We start from the raw sequence: 13898 nt of genomic DNA on the forward strand, positions 1-13898 counted from the left end.
AACAGTCCAGATCCAATGAAAATCGACTTTGTCCTTGTCCTCTCCGGATCCAGAGGGCCTGAAGACTTGTCCACGAGCGAAGTCGACCTGCTGGGTGAGCTGGACGTGGAAACATTTCCACGCTCTCGAGATGAGAGCCGGCAAGAGCAGGCAAGAGCATCCCGCGGTCAAGGATATGATGCAGTACAAGTACAGTAGTTTCCCAGATGGGCATGTCCCCGTCCACTGAAGCTGCCTTCGTTGCATTGTTCATTCCTTCAGTTGCATCCTGGAGAAGTTAGAGCCCCCCCTGCAATTGCAATCATGTTCCCAGGTGGATTGGCGGAACAAGCGGAATATGACTTTATCGTCTGGTGAGTGGCGGCCGCTGTCTATACTAGTCGGCGATTCGAACCCAACTAAGAGTCTCCTTTTCAAGCGGCGCTGGCACATCTGGCTGCGTCGTAGCCGGCCGACTGGCCGAAGACAGCAATGCTCGGATTCTTCTGGTCGAGGCAGGTCCCCATAATCGAGATCTCGAAAATGTCCACATGGTCGGAGGGTGGTCGAAGAACTTCGACTCCGAGACAGATTGGAACCTTGTCACCGAGCCCATGCAAGGTGTCGACGGCAGGCGTGTTAAGCTCAGTCGAGGAAAGTTCTTGGGCGGCTCGAGTGGCGTGAACGGGACGCTGTGCATTCGTGGAAGCAAGCAGGATTTTGATGATTGGAAGTAAGGATGATGAATCTGGAGGGCGACACCGGCGCAGTACTGGACGGGACTGGATTCGCAGGTTGGCTGACTCCCGCAGTTTGCCAGGATGGTCGGGCGACGACATGTTTGCATACATGCGCAAGGTGCGAGCGAACCAGTCTACGCGTGAGTCGAGAAACTTCCGTTCCGCTCACAATGTCCAGGCCGAGTCCTTCCACAATAAACCGTGGTTCCAGGCAGACGAGAAGGCCCACGGGTATCATGGCCCGCTCCACACAGAGCCTCACGACCTTGCTCCGATTTCCAAGTTGTTGCTCGAGTCGATGGAATCCATGGGTCTGCCGTTGGTGCACGATATGTTCAGCAATGGCAGAACACCGCACGGCTGCGGACATGCCCCTCGAACTCGTAGGGCCCATACGGGCTGCCCCGGGCCGGTGATTGCAAGCTGACTCTTTTCCTAGATTACAGAGGCATCAGAACCACTGCGGCCGACTTTGTGACCAATGCTCGTCATCGAGAGAACATCGACATCGTCGTTGAGACGCTCGTGGCCAAGATCAATTTTGAAGAATCGGATGGTGACGGTGAATTACGAGCCACAAGCGTGACTCTAGTTGACAAAAGTGGAGGAAAGCGAGAGGTCAAGGCCAGGAAGGAAATCATTGTCTCTGCAGGTAGGGCAGTAATGTCCAGGAGCGTCGAGTGGCCAGGGTCCAGACACTGATTGACCGTGGCAGGAGCATATTGCTCCCCAGCCATTCTTCTGCGATCGGGAATAGGCCCAGAAGCCGAGCTGGAGCAACTAGGCATCCAGTGCATCGTCGATTTGCCTGGGGTCGGGAAGAATCTCCTTGACCATCTAGTAAGCTTACTTGCTTGGACCAGGCTGTAGCATCGACCTGCTGATAGGGGCACAGATTGTCTTTGCCTTTTATGAAACGGAGAAAGAAGGCTTGACGAACGACTCCCTCGTGTATGTGAATGCGACGTGGACACAACTGTTGCCTCGGCTGACTTGGATCGCTCGCAGATACCACGGCGATGCTGCAATGGCTGCATACATGCTGTACAAAGACAAGAAGGAAGGCGTGCTATCCACGTTCCCGTTCGGTGCCTTTGCGTACGCCCGACTGGACGATCGGTTGAAAGACGAGCCAGTGTGGAAAGAAGCGAAAAGGGAGCCTGGCCGTGACCCGATGGGATTGACTCCCAGCCAGCCCAACATTGAATTCTTCACAACTGAGGTAGGCAGCCTGACAGACCAGACGAGAGATTTGAGAATGCGCGAGGCCCAGGCCCAGGCCCAGACCCAGACCCTGCTGACGAGGTGAAAGCTGTATGGCGGACCCAAGCAATACGACGACTTTCCTATTGGTAAGTGGCGAGAAACAGCGAGCAGAGCAGACTGCAAGCTTAGGCTCTTAGGCTCTTGTGCTGATGAGAATTAGACAAGAAGCATGCCTTTGCAATCATCACCGAGCTTTTCGCACCCCGGTCCAGAGGCACCGTGACACTAAGATCGAAGGAACCGTTCGAAACCCCAGTCATAGACTGCAACTACCTTGCCGATCCGCTCGACCTGTTGGTTCTGACCGAGGGCTGTAGATTGGGCAACGAGATCGTCATGCAAGGAGCAGGGACAAGAGCCGTTGTGAAGGGATCCTGGCCTCCCAGTGAGTATGCAAGGGGCTCCTGGGGCCACCTACAGTAGTAACCTGCGTCCAGATTTGACACACCATGCTTTCACCACTCGAGAAGACTGGGTGCCATACGTGACCCAACAAGCCACCACTTGCTATCACGCCGCGGGCACCTGTAAGATGGGACGAGCCGATGACAACATGGCCGTCCTCGACGAGAAGCTGCGAGTGCGCCGAGTCAAGGGCCTCAGGGTGGCGGACTGCAGTGTGATGCCGACTCTGCACGGCGGCCATACCCAAATGCCTGCGTACGGTCCGGTGCGTGTCCGAGCTTGATATGCCCTTACTGACCGGTTGTAGGTATGGAATCGGCGAGAAGGCGGCCGACCTGATCAAGGAGGCTTGGGAGGAGGCTTTGGCTGCTACTGCTACTGCTGCTGCTACCATACCAGTCAGGAGTGAGGTGTGAGGTTGCTAGCTGGGCGGGCCCCTGGGCCACGGGGTATCATCCCTAGATCCCTAGATCCCTAGGTTCCAGGAATCCCGTCGATTCTCTGATAGCTGATAGCTGATAGCTGATAGCTGATAGCTGATAGCTGATAGCTGATAGCTGATAGCTGATAGCGGCATGATCAGACCATGACAATGCGCTTGCTAATCTCCAGCGGATCCGAACTCTCCTCCAACTTGGTAGCCGCATCCAACCATTCCCTCATGTCGGTGTTGAAGAACAAGATGAGGTTACAGTCAGAGTCGCCTTGGCCTCCTTGGACTGATCAAGTTCGGTGTCAGATGTCTGTTTCACTTTTTGCCATAGGAAAGTAACTTACCCATGCCAATGACGACCGAGCTTCCATTTCTCTCAGCGCAAACCATTGAGCCTGATCGCCCATACCATGCACTCATTTCGGCACACTCCTGGTTTTCTTTGGCACTGTCAGGGTGTCCGATTCTCGCACCGAAGCTGACGGTCCTTATGTTCGGTCGAAGGAATTCTAGCCCGGGTGGATTGGCATCGTGCAAGTTCTGTCGGGGAACAATGAGTATCAAGTTTGTAGATAGTATACCATGACTTACGTATCGGTGAATAATTCTTCTTTTCTCGTCGTCGTCACGCCTTGAGTAGAACCTTTGGAAGCAATGGCGAAGCTCGTCCAATCCACTAGCAGCATTGTACCCAATTGACCAGAATCCCGTCCGTGCAGTTGTTGCGAGGCTGCGGCGCTCCTCCGGAGTGGCCAGGTAGAGAGCGGCCTTGTTCACAGCGTAATTCATCCTGTCGTTCTGGGGCCAACCTGTGATGCGAAAAACGGCAATGTCCCAAGCTTTGTGGATTGCCCAAAGGCGCAGTGGAAAGTCATTTTTGTGCCCTAGACCTGGTCAATGGTGCCGACGCCCTGTTGGTATTGCGGATGAGGGCTTACCTCTTCCTTCCACTCCCCTCGCCTGGATTGCTTCGCAAATACCATTTTGCCCGTCCAAGAAGGTTTGGACATTGTTTCCAGCCAAGTCCCAGTCCGTGAAGTGAGCGCAGGTTACAACCATTTCGTGAGTCAAGCGAAACCCGGACAACTGCACGGTTTCTGCTCCGAGACCATGCAGATGGGTGTTTTGGACATTGACGCGGACGGCTGCAAGACCAATTTTGACAAGAGATGCCAATTTCTATACGGTGGTTATTTCAGTGAGTGATGTGGAAAGCTCGGAGTGGAGATTACCTCGTGTCCGCCAACCTCAGCTGCCATGGCCTCCCATTCTTGGCTGAATACTTCCGTATCACCATCATTTTCAAGAACATGGAATTCCGATAGTTGTCCATGCTGTGCTCGATTCAGCGTAATGCCACAGAACGACGTAACGCGTGGTGAAGGCAGATCTTCAGAGACCCGGCCTGGGACCGGCTTGGAAGAGTCCATCGAACGAGCCAGGCAGTAAAAGTCACAACAGTAGTGGCCACAGTGTGATTTGGAAGGAACTTCCGGCTTGTCGTTAGGTCCGGTACTGGGAAGGTTGCTGGATGATGATCCGCTGCCTGGAAAATATGGACCAGTGTTTGCCTCTCTGTGAGGCCGTGGAAATAGACCACTGCCTGAAGAAGTGGCCTCCTTTGTCTCTTCATGAGGCCATGGATTATTGCCTGGAAAATATGGACCAGTGTTGGCCTCTTTGTGAGGCCGTGGAAATAGACCTGGAGATAGACCACTGGCTGAAGAAGTGGCCACCCAAGTGTGTGTTTGTTCCTTTGACTTGTCCATGTCTTGTAAGTGTTCTTCCGGCATGATTGTTTTATCTGTCTTTGGTAAAGTTTCAACCTTGACTGGAAATTCAGGCGCGAATGATGATTTGCAACACAAGTTGTATAAAGAGCCGACACAATGACAAAGGAAGATAGAGTCGGTCGCCGCCTGGAAGAGAATTCAAAGGATACCATCACCATAAAAGAAATCTGAGTCTAAGACAACGAGACTGTGCACACCGGGGAGATCACATTCCATCTCCAGATGATTTCGTTGGCCCCTTGCCGACACAAAACCCAATGACCTTTCAGTTCTGAGAATGCTGTCCAAGGAAAGGAATGCTGACCTGCCAGGAACATCGTCTCGGGAACTCGGTGACGAGATAGTTATCTCACAGTTTGAGGAATGCATTTCTCTCCCCGCTCCCCCCTTACTCAGGGTGGCGAGCAACGGGTCCACTGCCCCTGGCCCTGTCAAGACGACCAGTTAGGAAGATACATTAGAGTCTTCGTACGTCGGCAACAACCCTGGCCTGGGAAGGCTGTCCAGATACACTTGTGAAGGTCGGGTAGGTATTACGGTTGAGGTTCGAGGTTGCGATTGACCTTAAGGGCCCGATTGGGAAGGTTTACCGATCATGTGACTGGATGAAGGGCGGCCCTGTAATGGACATTACCGTATTATGGTAATTTCGTATTTTTCGTATTTTTCGCATCTTCCAAAACCTACTAGATGCCTACTAGATACCTAGGTACCTTCAGATACCTACTCCGTACCTAATCTGCGTCTCTACCTACCAGGCACCTACTACCCTGGTACTCAGGTACCTAAGATCGAGTTGAAAAACCAGACTTTGTTGCCTGGGACGACAGAAAACCAGAAGCACAACGAGGGGTAGGACTGCTATGACTGTAACCCCGGGGAGCCAGCCTCAGGATCTCCACCCAAGTCGTGGCCCATGGGGACTGCTTCGTACGGAGTACGGAGTACTTACTACCAGGTGACCTTTCATCTTCTTTGCAGCGCTCATGCTAAGTTCTAACCGAATTGAAGACAAGCCTTAACCCAATAGAGTTTGCGATACCGGAGGGTCTGAGGCTGGATGGAGAGGCTGAAGCCCCCTTGGGCCTCCGGCAAATGCATTGTGGAGCGATGCAAACTCGGCTACCGGCTAACCGCACACCGAGGCCAGATGAGTCAAGAAAAAGTCTATCGTCCTCCGTGCTTCGCACAAAGCTGCAGCTGGCATTTACAAATAGCAACCTTCCCCGGCCTCCCTCCCCCGCAGACAATGCCATTTGTTCCCAGACTACCCCGGAGACAGAGTTCGACGCCGGAGCGCCGAGTTGATTGAGTATTACCGATACTATCACCAGAATCGAACTCGAAATCGACCTTTTCCGCCATGGGAGTTCGAAACATTCGCGGCGAAGGCCTCCAGCGCATGATCGCTGTGCTAGGAGCGGTGGCATTCTTGGTCCAAGGATACAACCAGTCCATGATGAACGGCTTTACCACGTTGCCCACCTTCTTAGCAGCCATCCCTGAGGTCGACACCGTCAACACGACAGGGTCCCAGAAGTCTCACAATGCCACCATCTTAGGTCAGTCTACACCAGGGTCTTCCGGTCGGCTTTCAGTTTCGTGGTTATATTGACAGTCTACTCCGTACTTCGCAGGTCTCGTGGTCGCCATCTTTGAAGCGGGCTCTGCCCTCGGTGCCCTCTCTTGCCTCGTGGTTGGCGATCGGCTTGGGCGTCCGAAAACCATGTTACTGGCCGGCATCGTCTGTGTCATTGGGGTCGTCATTCAAGCTTCTACGTATTCTTTGGGGCAAATCCTCGCCGGCCGAATCATTGTGGGTGAGTAATCTTGCGTGCCCAATGCCCAATGCCCAATGCCCACATGTTTCATGAGGAGGAAGAGGAAGAGGAAGAGAAAGAGGAAGCTGATTCATTGTCTTGGAATCCAGGTCTGGGAATCGGTCTCTACACCGGTACTGTGCCCATGTACGTCAGCGAGACAGCCGACGCCGACAAGCGTGGACGACTGGTCGCGGTCGAAGGAGTGTTTGCCTTGAGCGGGCTGGCCATCGCATCCTGGGTCAATTTCGGCATGTACCACACCACGGGCCCCGTGACGTGGAGATTTCCCATCGCTCTCCAGCTGGTCTTCATCGCCATCTTGCTGGGACTGACCCCCTTCCTCCCGGAATCGCCGCGGTGGCTGGTCAAGAAGGAGAGGCTGGAAGAGGCCACCGCGGTCATGGCCAGGCTCATGGGCCGGGCCGGAGATGACGCCGAGGTGGCCAGAGAGATTGCCGTCATCCACGCGGCCGTCCAGCGAGACGCGGGCCACCGCCACCAGTACTCGGCCAACCCGTTCTCGATGAACGAAAACCGGCATCTCCATCGCCTCCTCCTCGCCGTCACCATCACCATGATCACGCAGATGACGGGCATCAACGTGATTGCCTTCTATTCCGTCTCCATCTTCGAAGGCACTCTCGGATACTCGGGCAGTTCGGCCCGCATCTTCTCGGCCTGCCTGCAGGTGACGCTGGCCCTGGGCGGGCTGACGGCCATCTTCACCGTCGAGCGCTTCGGCCGCCGGCGGCTGATGATCTTCTCCACGGCCTGTATTTGCGTGGCCCAGGCAGCCGTCGCAGGCCTGTCGTCCGACCTCCAAAACGTCGGTTCCGCCCGCGCCGCCATCTTCTTCTATTTTCTGGCCATGTACACCCTGCCCATCGGCATGTTCATCATCCCCTTCATGTACGGCGCCGAGGTCGCGCCGCTGGGCATCCGGCACAAGGTCACCGCCATGGGTGCCGCCACCAGCTGGCTCTTCAACTTCATGGTCGCCGAAGTCACCCCCGTCGCCTTCACCAACATCCAGTGGCGATACAACATCGTCTACGCCGCCACCAGCGCGGCCGGCTGCCTCGTCATTTACCTCTTCTACCCGGAGACCCGAGGCAGGACCTTGGAAGAGATTGACGAGATCTTCCTCCAGTCCAAATCGCCCTTTGACCCCGTCCGGGTCGCCAGAATCCTCCCTGTGGGGATTGACGCGCTGGACGCGGGTGGCGATTCCATGAAAAAGCTCGATGCCAGCCATCTGGAAAAGGCTTGAGCTTGATCGGCTTCAATGCGCCATCTTTATCTTGTGATGCCTGATGCCAGCTACATAGTACTAGGGTACACCAACTGGGACGACAGTTAGCATATGTAAAGAGTCAACCTCTGCTTTCTTCTGGGGGGAAATGGAGATGGCTTCAGTGTGTGTAGAGACAATGACAACGACTCCGACCCCGACCCCGATAAATAGGGTGTGTGCATGGGCGTGTGCGTGGGTGTTTGTTTGAAGCCATATAGCAGGCTGCTCTCAGGCAACACATTCCAAGGACTGTACTCCTTAAAAAGATACCAACAACAACAAGTTTGAACCTCCCTAGACATATTATAGGACTCTCTGGACGGTCTCTTCTGGGAAATCGGCACAGGCTTTCGTTGCGACCGCTATCGGTGGGGAACCTCATTTGAAGCCATAGCCTTGTTCATGCCCGATATCGGCCTGGGCGGGCGGGCACCTGGTGGATTTTTCTTTCTCTCCTGAGTCCGACCAGTACCAACCAATACGCACGCACCTATTATTATTACTCCGTACTCCTTGTTAGACGTCTGGCCTGACGTCCCAATACGCGTGCAGTTGATCATAATACTGTGTTACAAAAGGATCATGATGGCAGAGAGCCTCCCGGAGGGCCCAGCCTTGTATCCAGGGGAGGTCTTTGACACGATTGCCGGGTTCCCGACCATATACCATTATCAACCACCGGCCGGGGGAAAAGAGGCCAGCAGCAATAACAACGAACCCAAACCCAAACCGCTGATAGTCTGCGTCACGGGCGGCCTACATCTGGCGCGCATCTTCTATGGCGGACACCGAGGATCACGCCCGGACGACTTTTTGGCCTTCTGGCTCAGCAAGCTTGGCTTTGGAGTGCTGTCCTTGTCGTATCCCCTCGAGACGGACCCCCCGATCATGCCAACGACGGCGGCGCATTTCCGGATCGGAGATTGGGGTCGACAGGCGGCGCTGACGGCGAAGAAGGTTTTGGAGGAAAACGCAACGGCGTTGGAGACTCGATCGGTTGTCCTCATCGCCTGGAGCATGGCGGGCAGGATGGTGGTGCCGTTCAACATCTCGGCCACGGAGCAAGGGCTGCATGTCCAGCAATTCATCAGCTTCTCAGCCACGCCCGGGTTTTCGAGTATCAGGCTGCTTCCGCCCGGCATGACCCCTACTCCTGTCGGGTATTTCCACCTCATGCCTCATATCGAAGTGTTTTGCCAGCAACTGGACGAGATGAAGAACTTGTACAACAGCCGCAAACGTGACGGTGACGGTGACGACGGCGACAGCGGTGGTGGTGAGGGAGATGGAGACATCATTCCCCGGGATGTATATCTGCGAGAATACATCGGAGCGACACCAATCAACCTGATCGGACTGAGGTTGTTGTACGACAGACGAAACAAGGGGTTTGTTCGAGACGACGTGCCCCACGAGGAAGACTCTCGGGTCTTGGACGTGGCCAACTTCCCTCTGATATCTTGCCTATACCCGATCAGTATCCTCGATGCCAGCCACGCCCTGGCAGACAAGGCGAGCTGGGGTTTCTTGTTGACGTACAAGCTGGAAACCATGATTGGGAAGCAAGGGTTGCTGAATGTGCAGGGCACGCCCAAGTGGCGGCAGCTGTTGGATCTGGTCCATTCCGCCCCGGAGAAGTTGTTGCTCCCTGCGACGGGCAACCACTTCTTCTTCGTCGGCCATCACTGTGCCCGAGAGACGGCAGACAGAGTGGCGGGACTCCTCGACGAGGGGACTGCGTTGCGAAAGCTTCTATCTGACCTCACTGGCACATCATCACAGGCTTGAGGGCTGCTGCCTAGCAAGGCGAGCGAATACTCGGCTCAAGTTGTTTGGCTGCGTACTACAGAGCACAAGGCGGCCGCACTCTCGTCCGGATCGGGGGTGAGTTCGGGGCGGTTTTTACTGAGTAAAACTGCTCGGAGCTCACGTGGGCGCTCACCCAGACCATGCCGCTTTTATAACCCCCTGCTCGCGACTCAGCCTCCCTCCTCTTCACCTCGACTCACCTTTCGACTCCTGTGCGAGCTAGATACCTCGCTACCACCCGAAATGCACAGTGGTAAATACACGGTTGACTACATGATCAGGCTCGATGATGACCAAATCTTCATCAGACTTCGCTTCAATGGAAGGGTATTCGATATTGAATTTGGGCCGGAGGACCTCCATGATCCAGATCCAGTGAATCCAACCGACTCACAGCCCTTTGAGCAACGGTACCTTGATGCGCTCCAACGTTCATTCAGTGATGAAGGATCTGAAGGAGCCGACGAGGTCGATGAAGCCACCGAAGTCTCTGAACTGCAGCGCCACTTCGATCCGGCCGCCTCTCTGATTTCGAGCGAATGTGGTTGCGAAGAGGATCCCGTCATATCCTTTGCCGTGGCACCGTTTCTGACACATTGCACCTTCGAAACGTTCGCCCCAGAATCATCAACACCTTGTCTGAACACCTTGCATGACGTCCTTCACCCTCCAGTTCTATCGTTCAGACTCCATATAGAAGACGAAAATTGAGTACCGATCAATCGGTCTCCAGAGGAAAAGAAAACCATGGATCCTCCTTGGGTGTCCATCGGGATATCTCAGCATTGGCTTGAATACCCTCTGGTCCAAGCCAAAGAGATTCCCTTGGCACAAACATCTCAAGCTTCGCCAAACACCAACCTGGTGATGTTCAACAATCGGATATGCTGGTTTAAGCCTGTTCTGGCTGGGGTCGATAATCTTCCATATATTCGAGAAATCGATATCCTATACAAACTCTCTCGGGAAAAGCTCAGCCAAGCACTACGCTTCCCGCAGCTAGAAGCGATTGTACTAGACGACAGAGATGGCGATATAGGATTTATCAACGGTCTTATTCTCTCCGCCATCTATCCTAATCATGGGAATATAGCAGATCGAGTCAATGGACCCGAAGGGCCATCAATCCCCATCGCGTTACGTGAGCGATGGTATCATGATGTCGAGAATATGATTCGTATCTTGCACGACCAAGGCTTCATCTGGGGCGATGTTTCACCGAACAACATGATCACTGACGAGGATGAAAATGTCTGGATCATTGATTTCGGTGGTGGATACACCGAGGGCTGGGTGAGAGAGGAGGACATGGAGACCAAGAGGGGGGACCTAGAAGGACTCGAGAGGCTTAAGGAGTACCTATTGACCGACATTGACTAGCCAAACCCCGATCCGACCTGTTGTGGTTTCGACCTTCGCTCCACGTTCAGTACGAAGAATTCTGGTGGTGATATCGCCTTCGTGGAGGGCAGGGTAGATGTCCCTCCATACGAGAGGCTCCTTGATGATCTCGATCCCCTCCAAGTAGGTCCAAATCACTCCTTTCAAGGGGCGGATGACCATCAAGTTATCTGTAATGGTTGGACAGGCTTGCACCTATCTCAACAGGAGGTGGACTGGTAAGCCTCAGGACAAACGTAATGTCCGCGAGGAGGGTTGGCCGCCAATGTATCTTCAGCCCTGACCGTGGCTGAATTAGCCTGGTAAGCTGTTGACGGTACCTATAGGCGGTCAATCGGAACCTGGCGCCTCCTTACCCGTCCATAGGTATAGGTACCTAGGTGATGCCTAGGTAGTTGAAGCATCTATTAGCACGAAGCCAGGTCAGAAATGTAAATCCACCGCCGGTGCTTTTGAGGGATACTATATCTTCATTGGTCAAACCTCGAGCTGCCGCGTCCACTGGCAGCATAAGGGGAGGTCCCAAAGACCAAATCATGCCTACCGGTACCTGAGAGGAGGTCCCCGGGTGAGCAGGAGCGGTGTAGGCAGGTGAGCCGGGGTGAGTACAGGGCGGCATCACTCTCGTCCCGAACGGGGTGTGTCGTCTTTTGACATTTGTGCCCTATTAATTTCCTGGGTAAGGTGAGCCGGTTCGACTTCACCTTTGCTAATCTTCCGATTCCGATTCTTTGGTCATCTTGTGCAAGGGCCCCTTCCTGCGTGCCGTCGGTACGTGTACACTCATTCTATCAATGCAATGCCCTCAAGAACACATCGTGTGCTGTTGAGGTCACTTACGCCCCGGAAGGTCCAGAGGCGCCTTTTCAGCAATGGACTCCGTTGCGCAGATCAGCAATGGGGTCAGGAAGAAGATCCAGACAGGGCCTGGCTGGAGGAGAGAACCTCCTCTAATGAGCGAGTGCCCCTCCACAAGACGAGACGGGTCTTCTCCGGCATCCAGCCCACAGGAGTGCCACATCTAGGAAACTACCTGGGAGCTCTCCGGCAATGGAAACGATTCCATGACCAATCGACAGACCCCAACCTCGTCCTCGACTATGAGCCTCAACAGTTCTTCTCTATTGTGGACTTGCATTCGTTGACCGGGGACGTCTCCCCTCAAGACCGACTACGGCTCAGGAAGGAATCCTTTGCCTCGCTACTGGCAATGGGTCTCCATAACACTGCCGAGACGACGGTCTTTTTTCAGTCCGATGTAGGTGTCTTGTGTCTTCTTCCCTCTTGTCCGGGCTCCATCCTCACAGTGTCTGTTAGGTATGGTGTCATGCAGAGTTGATGTGGATTCTGAGCACCTTTGCATCTACTGGCTATCTGTCCAGGATGACACAATGGAAGGTGAGCCGCGTCTGCCAATGTCGACCCACGACTCTGTACTGAGCTGGCCAACATAGAGCAAATTGAATCTACCGGAGTCGGCGAACCTGGACAGTGACGAAGCTACGGCAAAACTGAAATTGGGCTTGTTTTCCTATCCCGTCCTGCAGGCAGCTGACATCTTGTTGTACCGGTAAGTCCAACCCGGTGCTCGGTACATGATTACTGCTCACTGTTCACTGCTCACTGCTAACCGCATCCAGAGCTTCCCTGGTTCCAGTGGGAGAAGACCAACTGCAGCATATCGAGTTCACTCGCTCTCTGGCGCGGAGTTTCAACTCGTACGTACAGAGAGCAGGCTCGGGTGCAGTGTTCAGAATACCGTGGCCAGTCCTATGTGAGTGGTATGCCTCAGGAGACGCTTAGACCTGCGCTAAACCTGGACCAGCCCCTGCCAAACGGATCATGTCTCTAAAACGACCAACGCAAAAGATGTCGAAGTCGGATCCAGACCCAAAGTCGCGGATTCTCATCACCGACAGCAAGGAGGACATCTATGCCAAGGTGAAAGGCGCAATCACAGATTCTGAGCCTGGGATTTCCTTCGACCCGGAACGACGGCCGGGAGTGTCGAACTTGATTGAGATACTGAAACATGTCACGGAGTCCAATCAGCCGTCGCTATTCATTGCCAGGGATCTGGAAAATGTGAGCATGCGTGCGTTCAAGGAAAAGGTCGCGGAAGAAATCGTCAAGGCTTTGGATGGAATCCGCGACAACTTCCTCGAGCTGATGCAGCCTGACAATTCTCGGCTGCACGACGAAGTGTTCCAGGGCGGCTGGAAAGCGCGGGACAAGGCCAAAAGCACCCTTCAGGATGTCAAGCGGTCTCTGGGATTGCAGACATTGGCGCTGCCTTGGTTGTCACAGGAGCGCGAGCACCAAGAGACTGAGTCTCGGCCCGAAGAGACGGTGGTGGGGGGGAAAGAGGAAGAGTTGGATCCAGCCTCGCTGCGTCCCGACAGATTGGAGAGGAATCCCGCCAAGCGAAACTCGTCGGCGGGCTCCGTTTCCGTTCCCATTCGACACATCCCAGTTTCATAGGAGGAGACGTCTCGCCATGGATCCGGGCGATCATGCCCGCGACATCCCTTAAATCAGTCGAGGGTAGGGCTTCCGGAGCCTTCTGGTCAGCGAACCGAGCAACAGCTGCCTGAAACTGCGTGCGGCCATGTCTGCGACACTTGCCCCATGATGGGCATGGACACACGCAAAAAGAACAGGCTGCATGCCTAGTCTAGTCTGGTCTGATTCGTCTGCCTCTCGCTCGACGAGGCTGTAGACAGAAGAGTGTTTTGGCGAACATGCGGCGGCAAGGCTGGAACCCTGGAACAACGTCATTGGCCGCCCAGCAGCTCCATATGTGTAGATCCAAGGAAGGACCTTGGTGCCCTACACCTACACTGATACCATATGTATATTAAATTTCAGCAGCTCACCTCAGCATGCATACTGTACACTTGCACTAAATACACGAACCTCAACCCCACGATTCGACTCTTTTAATCCCACGCGCGT

At 54.3% G+C, this 13898-nt stretch overlaps 6 protein-coding genes across 6 annotated transcripts; all 6 read left to right on the forward strand.

Annotated features, from left to right (window-relative positions):
- Positions 1 to 303: 303 nt before the first annotated feature.
- On the forward strand, positions 304 to 2673 carry A1O3_03417 (uncharacterized protein; the record flags this gene model as incomplete). Its single annotated transcript, XM_007733555.1, has 11 exons — positions 304 to 353; positions 419 to 712; positions 792 to 837; positions 898 to 1102; positions 1159 to 1371; positions 1435 to 1559; positions 1615 to 1670; positions 1728 to 1941; positions 2032 to 2071; positions 2140 to 2370; positions 2423 to 2673. 11 exons carry the CDS (start codon positions 304 to 306, stop codon positions 2671 to 2673), a joined length of 1725 nt encoding a protein of 574 aa, XP_007731745.1.
- A 3306-nt stretch (positions 2674 to 5979) lies between these two features.
- Positions 5980 to 7709, forward strand: A1O3_03418 (uncharacterized protein; the record flags this gene model as incomplete). The annotated part of the gene is made up of 3 exons (XM_007733556.1): positions 5980 to 6178; positions 6254 to 6436; positions 6547 to 7709. The coding sequence occupies 3 exons, from the start codon at positions 5980 to 5982 to the stop codon at positions 7707 to 7709; spliced, it is 1545 nt and encodes a 514-aa protein (XP_007731746.1).
- Positions 7710 to 8318: 609 nt separating this feature from the next.
- A1O3_03419 (uncharacterized protein) lies at positions 8319 to 9521 on the forward strand (the record flags this gene model as incomplete). The annotated part of the gene is made up of 1 exon (XM_007733557.1): positions 8319 to 9521. One exon carries the CDS (start codon positions 8319 to 8321, stop codon positions 9519 to 9521), a length of 1203 nt encoding a protein of 400 aa, XP_007731747.1.
- A 264-nt stretch (positions 9522 to 9785) lies between these two features.
- A1O3_03420 (uncharacterized protein) lies at positions 9786 to 10253 on the forward strand (the record flags this gene model as incomplete). Its single annotated transcript, XM_007733558.1, has 1 exon — positions 9786 to 10253. The coding sequence occupies one exon, from the start codon at positions 9786 to 9788 to the stop codon at positions 10251 to 10253; it is 468 nt and encodes a 155-aa protein (XP_007731748.1).
- A 36-nt stretch (positions 10254 to 10289) lies between these two features.
- A1O3_03421 (uncharacterized protein) lies at positions 10290 to 10922 on the forward strand (the record flags this gene model as incomplete). The annotated part of the gene is made up of 1 exon (XM_007733559.1): positions 10290 to 10922. The coding sequence occupies one exon, from the start codon at positions 10290 to 10292 to the stop codon at positions 10920 to 10922; it is 633 nt and encodes a 210-aa protein (XP_007731749.1).
- Positions 10923 to 11742: 820 nt separating this feature from the next.
- Positions 11743 to 13424, forward strand: A1O3_03422 (tryptophanyl-tRNA synthetase; the record flags this gene model as incomplete). The annotated part of the gene is made up of 5 exons (XM_007733560.1): positions 11743 to 12201; positions 12261 to 12341; positions 12398 to 12513; positions 12584 to 12717; positions 12769 to 13424. The coding sequence occupies 5 exons, from the start codon at positions 11743 to 11745 to the stop codon at positions 13422 to 13424; spliced, it is 1446 nt and encodes a 481-aa protein (XP_007731750.1).
- Positions 13425 to 13898: the final 474 nt, after the last annotated feature.

This window comes from Capronia epimyces (genome assembly GCF_000585565.1).
Source record: "Capronia epimyces CBS 606.96 chromosome Unknown aczIQ-supercont1.3, whole genome shotgun sequence".
Taxonomy (NCBI): Eukaryota; Fungi; Ascomycota; class Eurotiomycetes; order Chaetothyriales; family Herpotrichiellaceae; genus Capronia; species Capronia epimyces.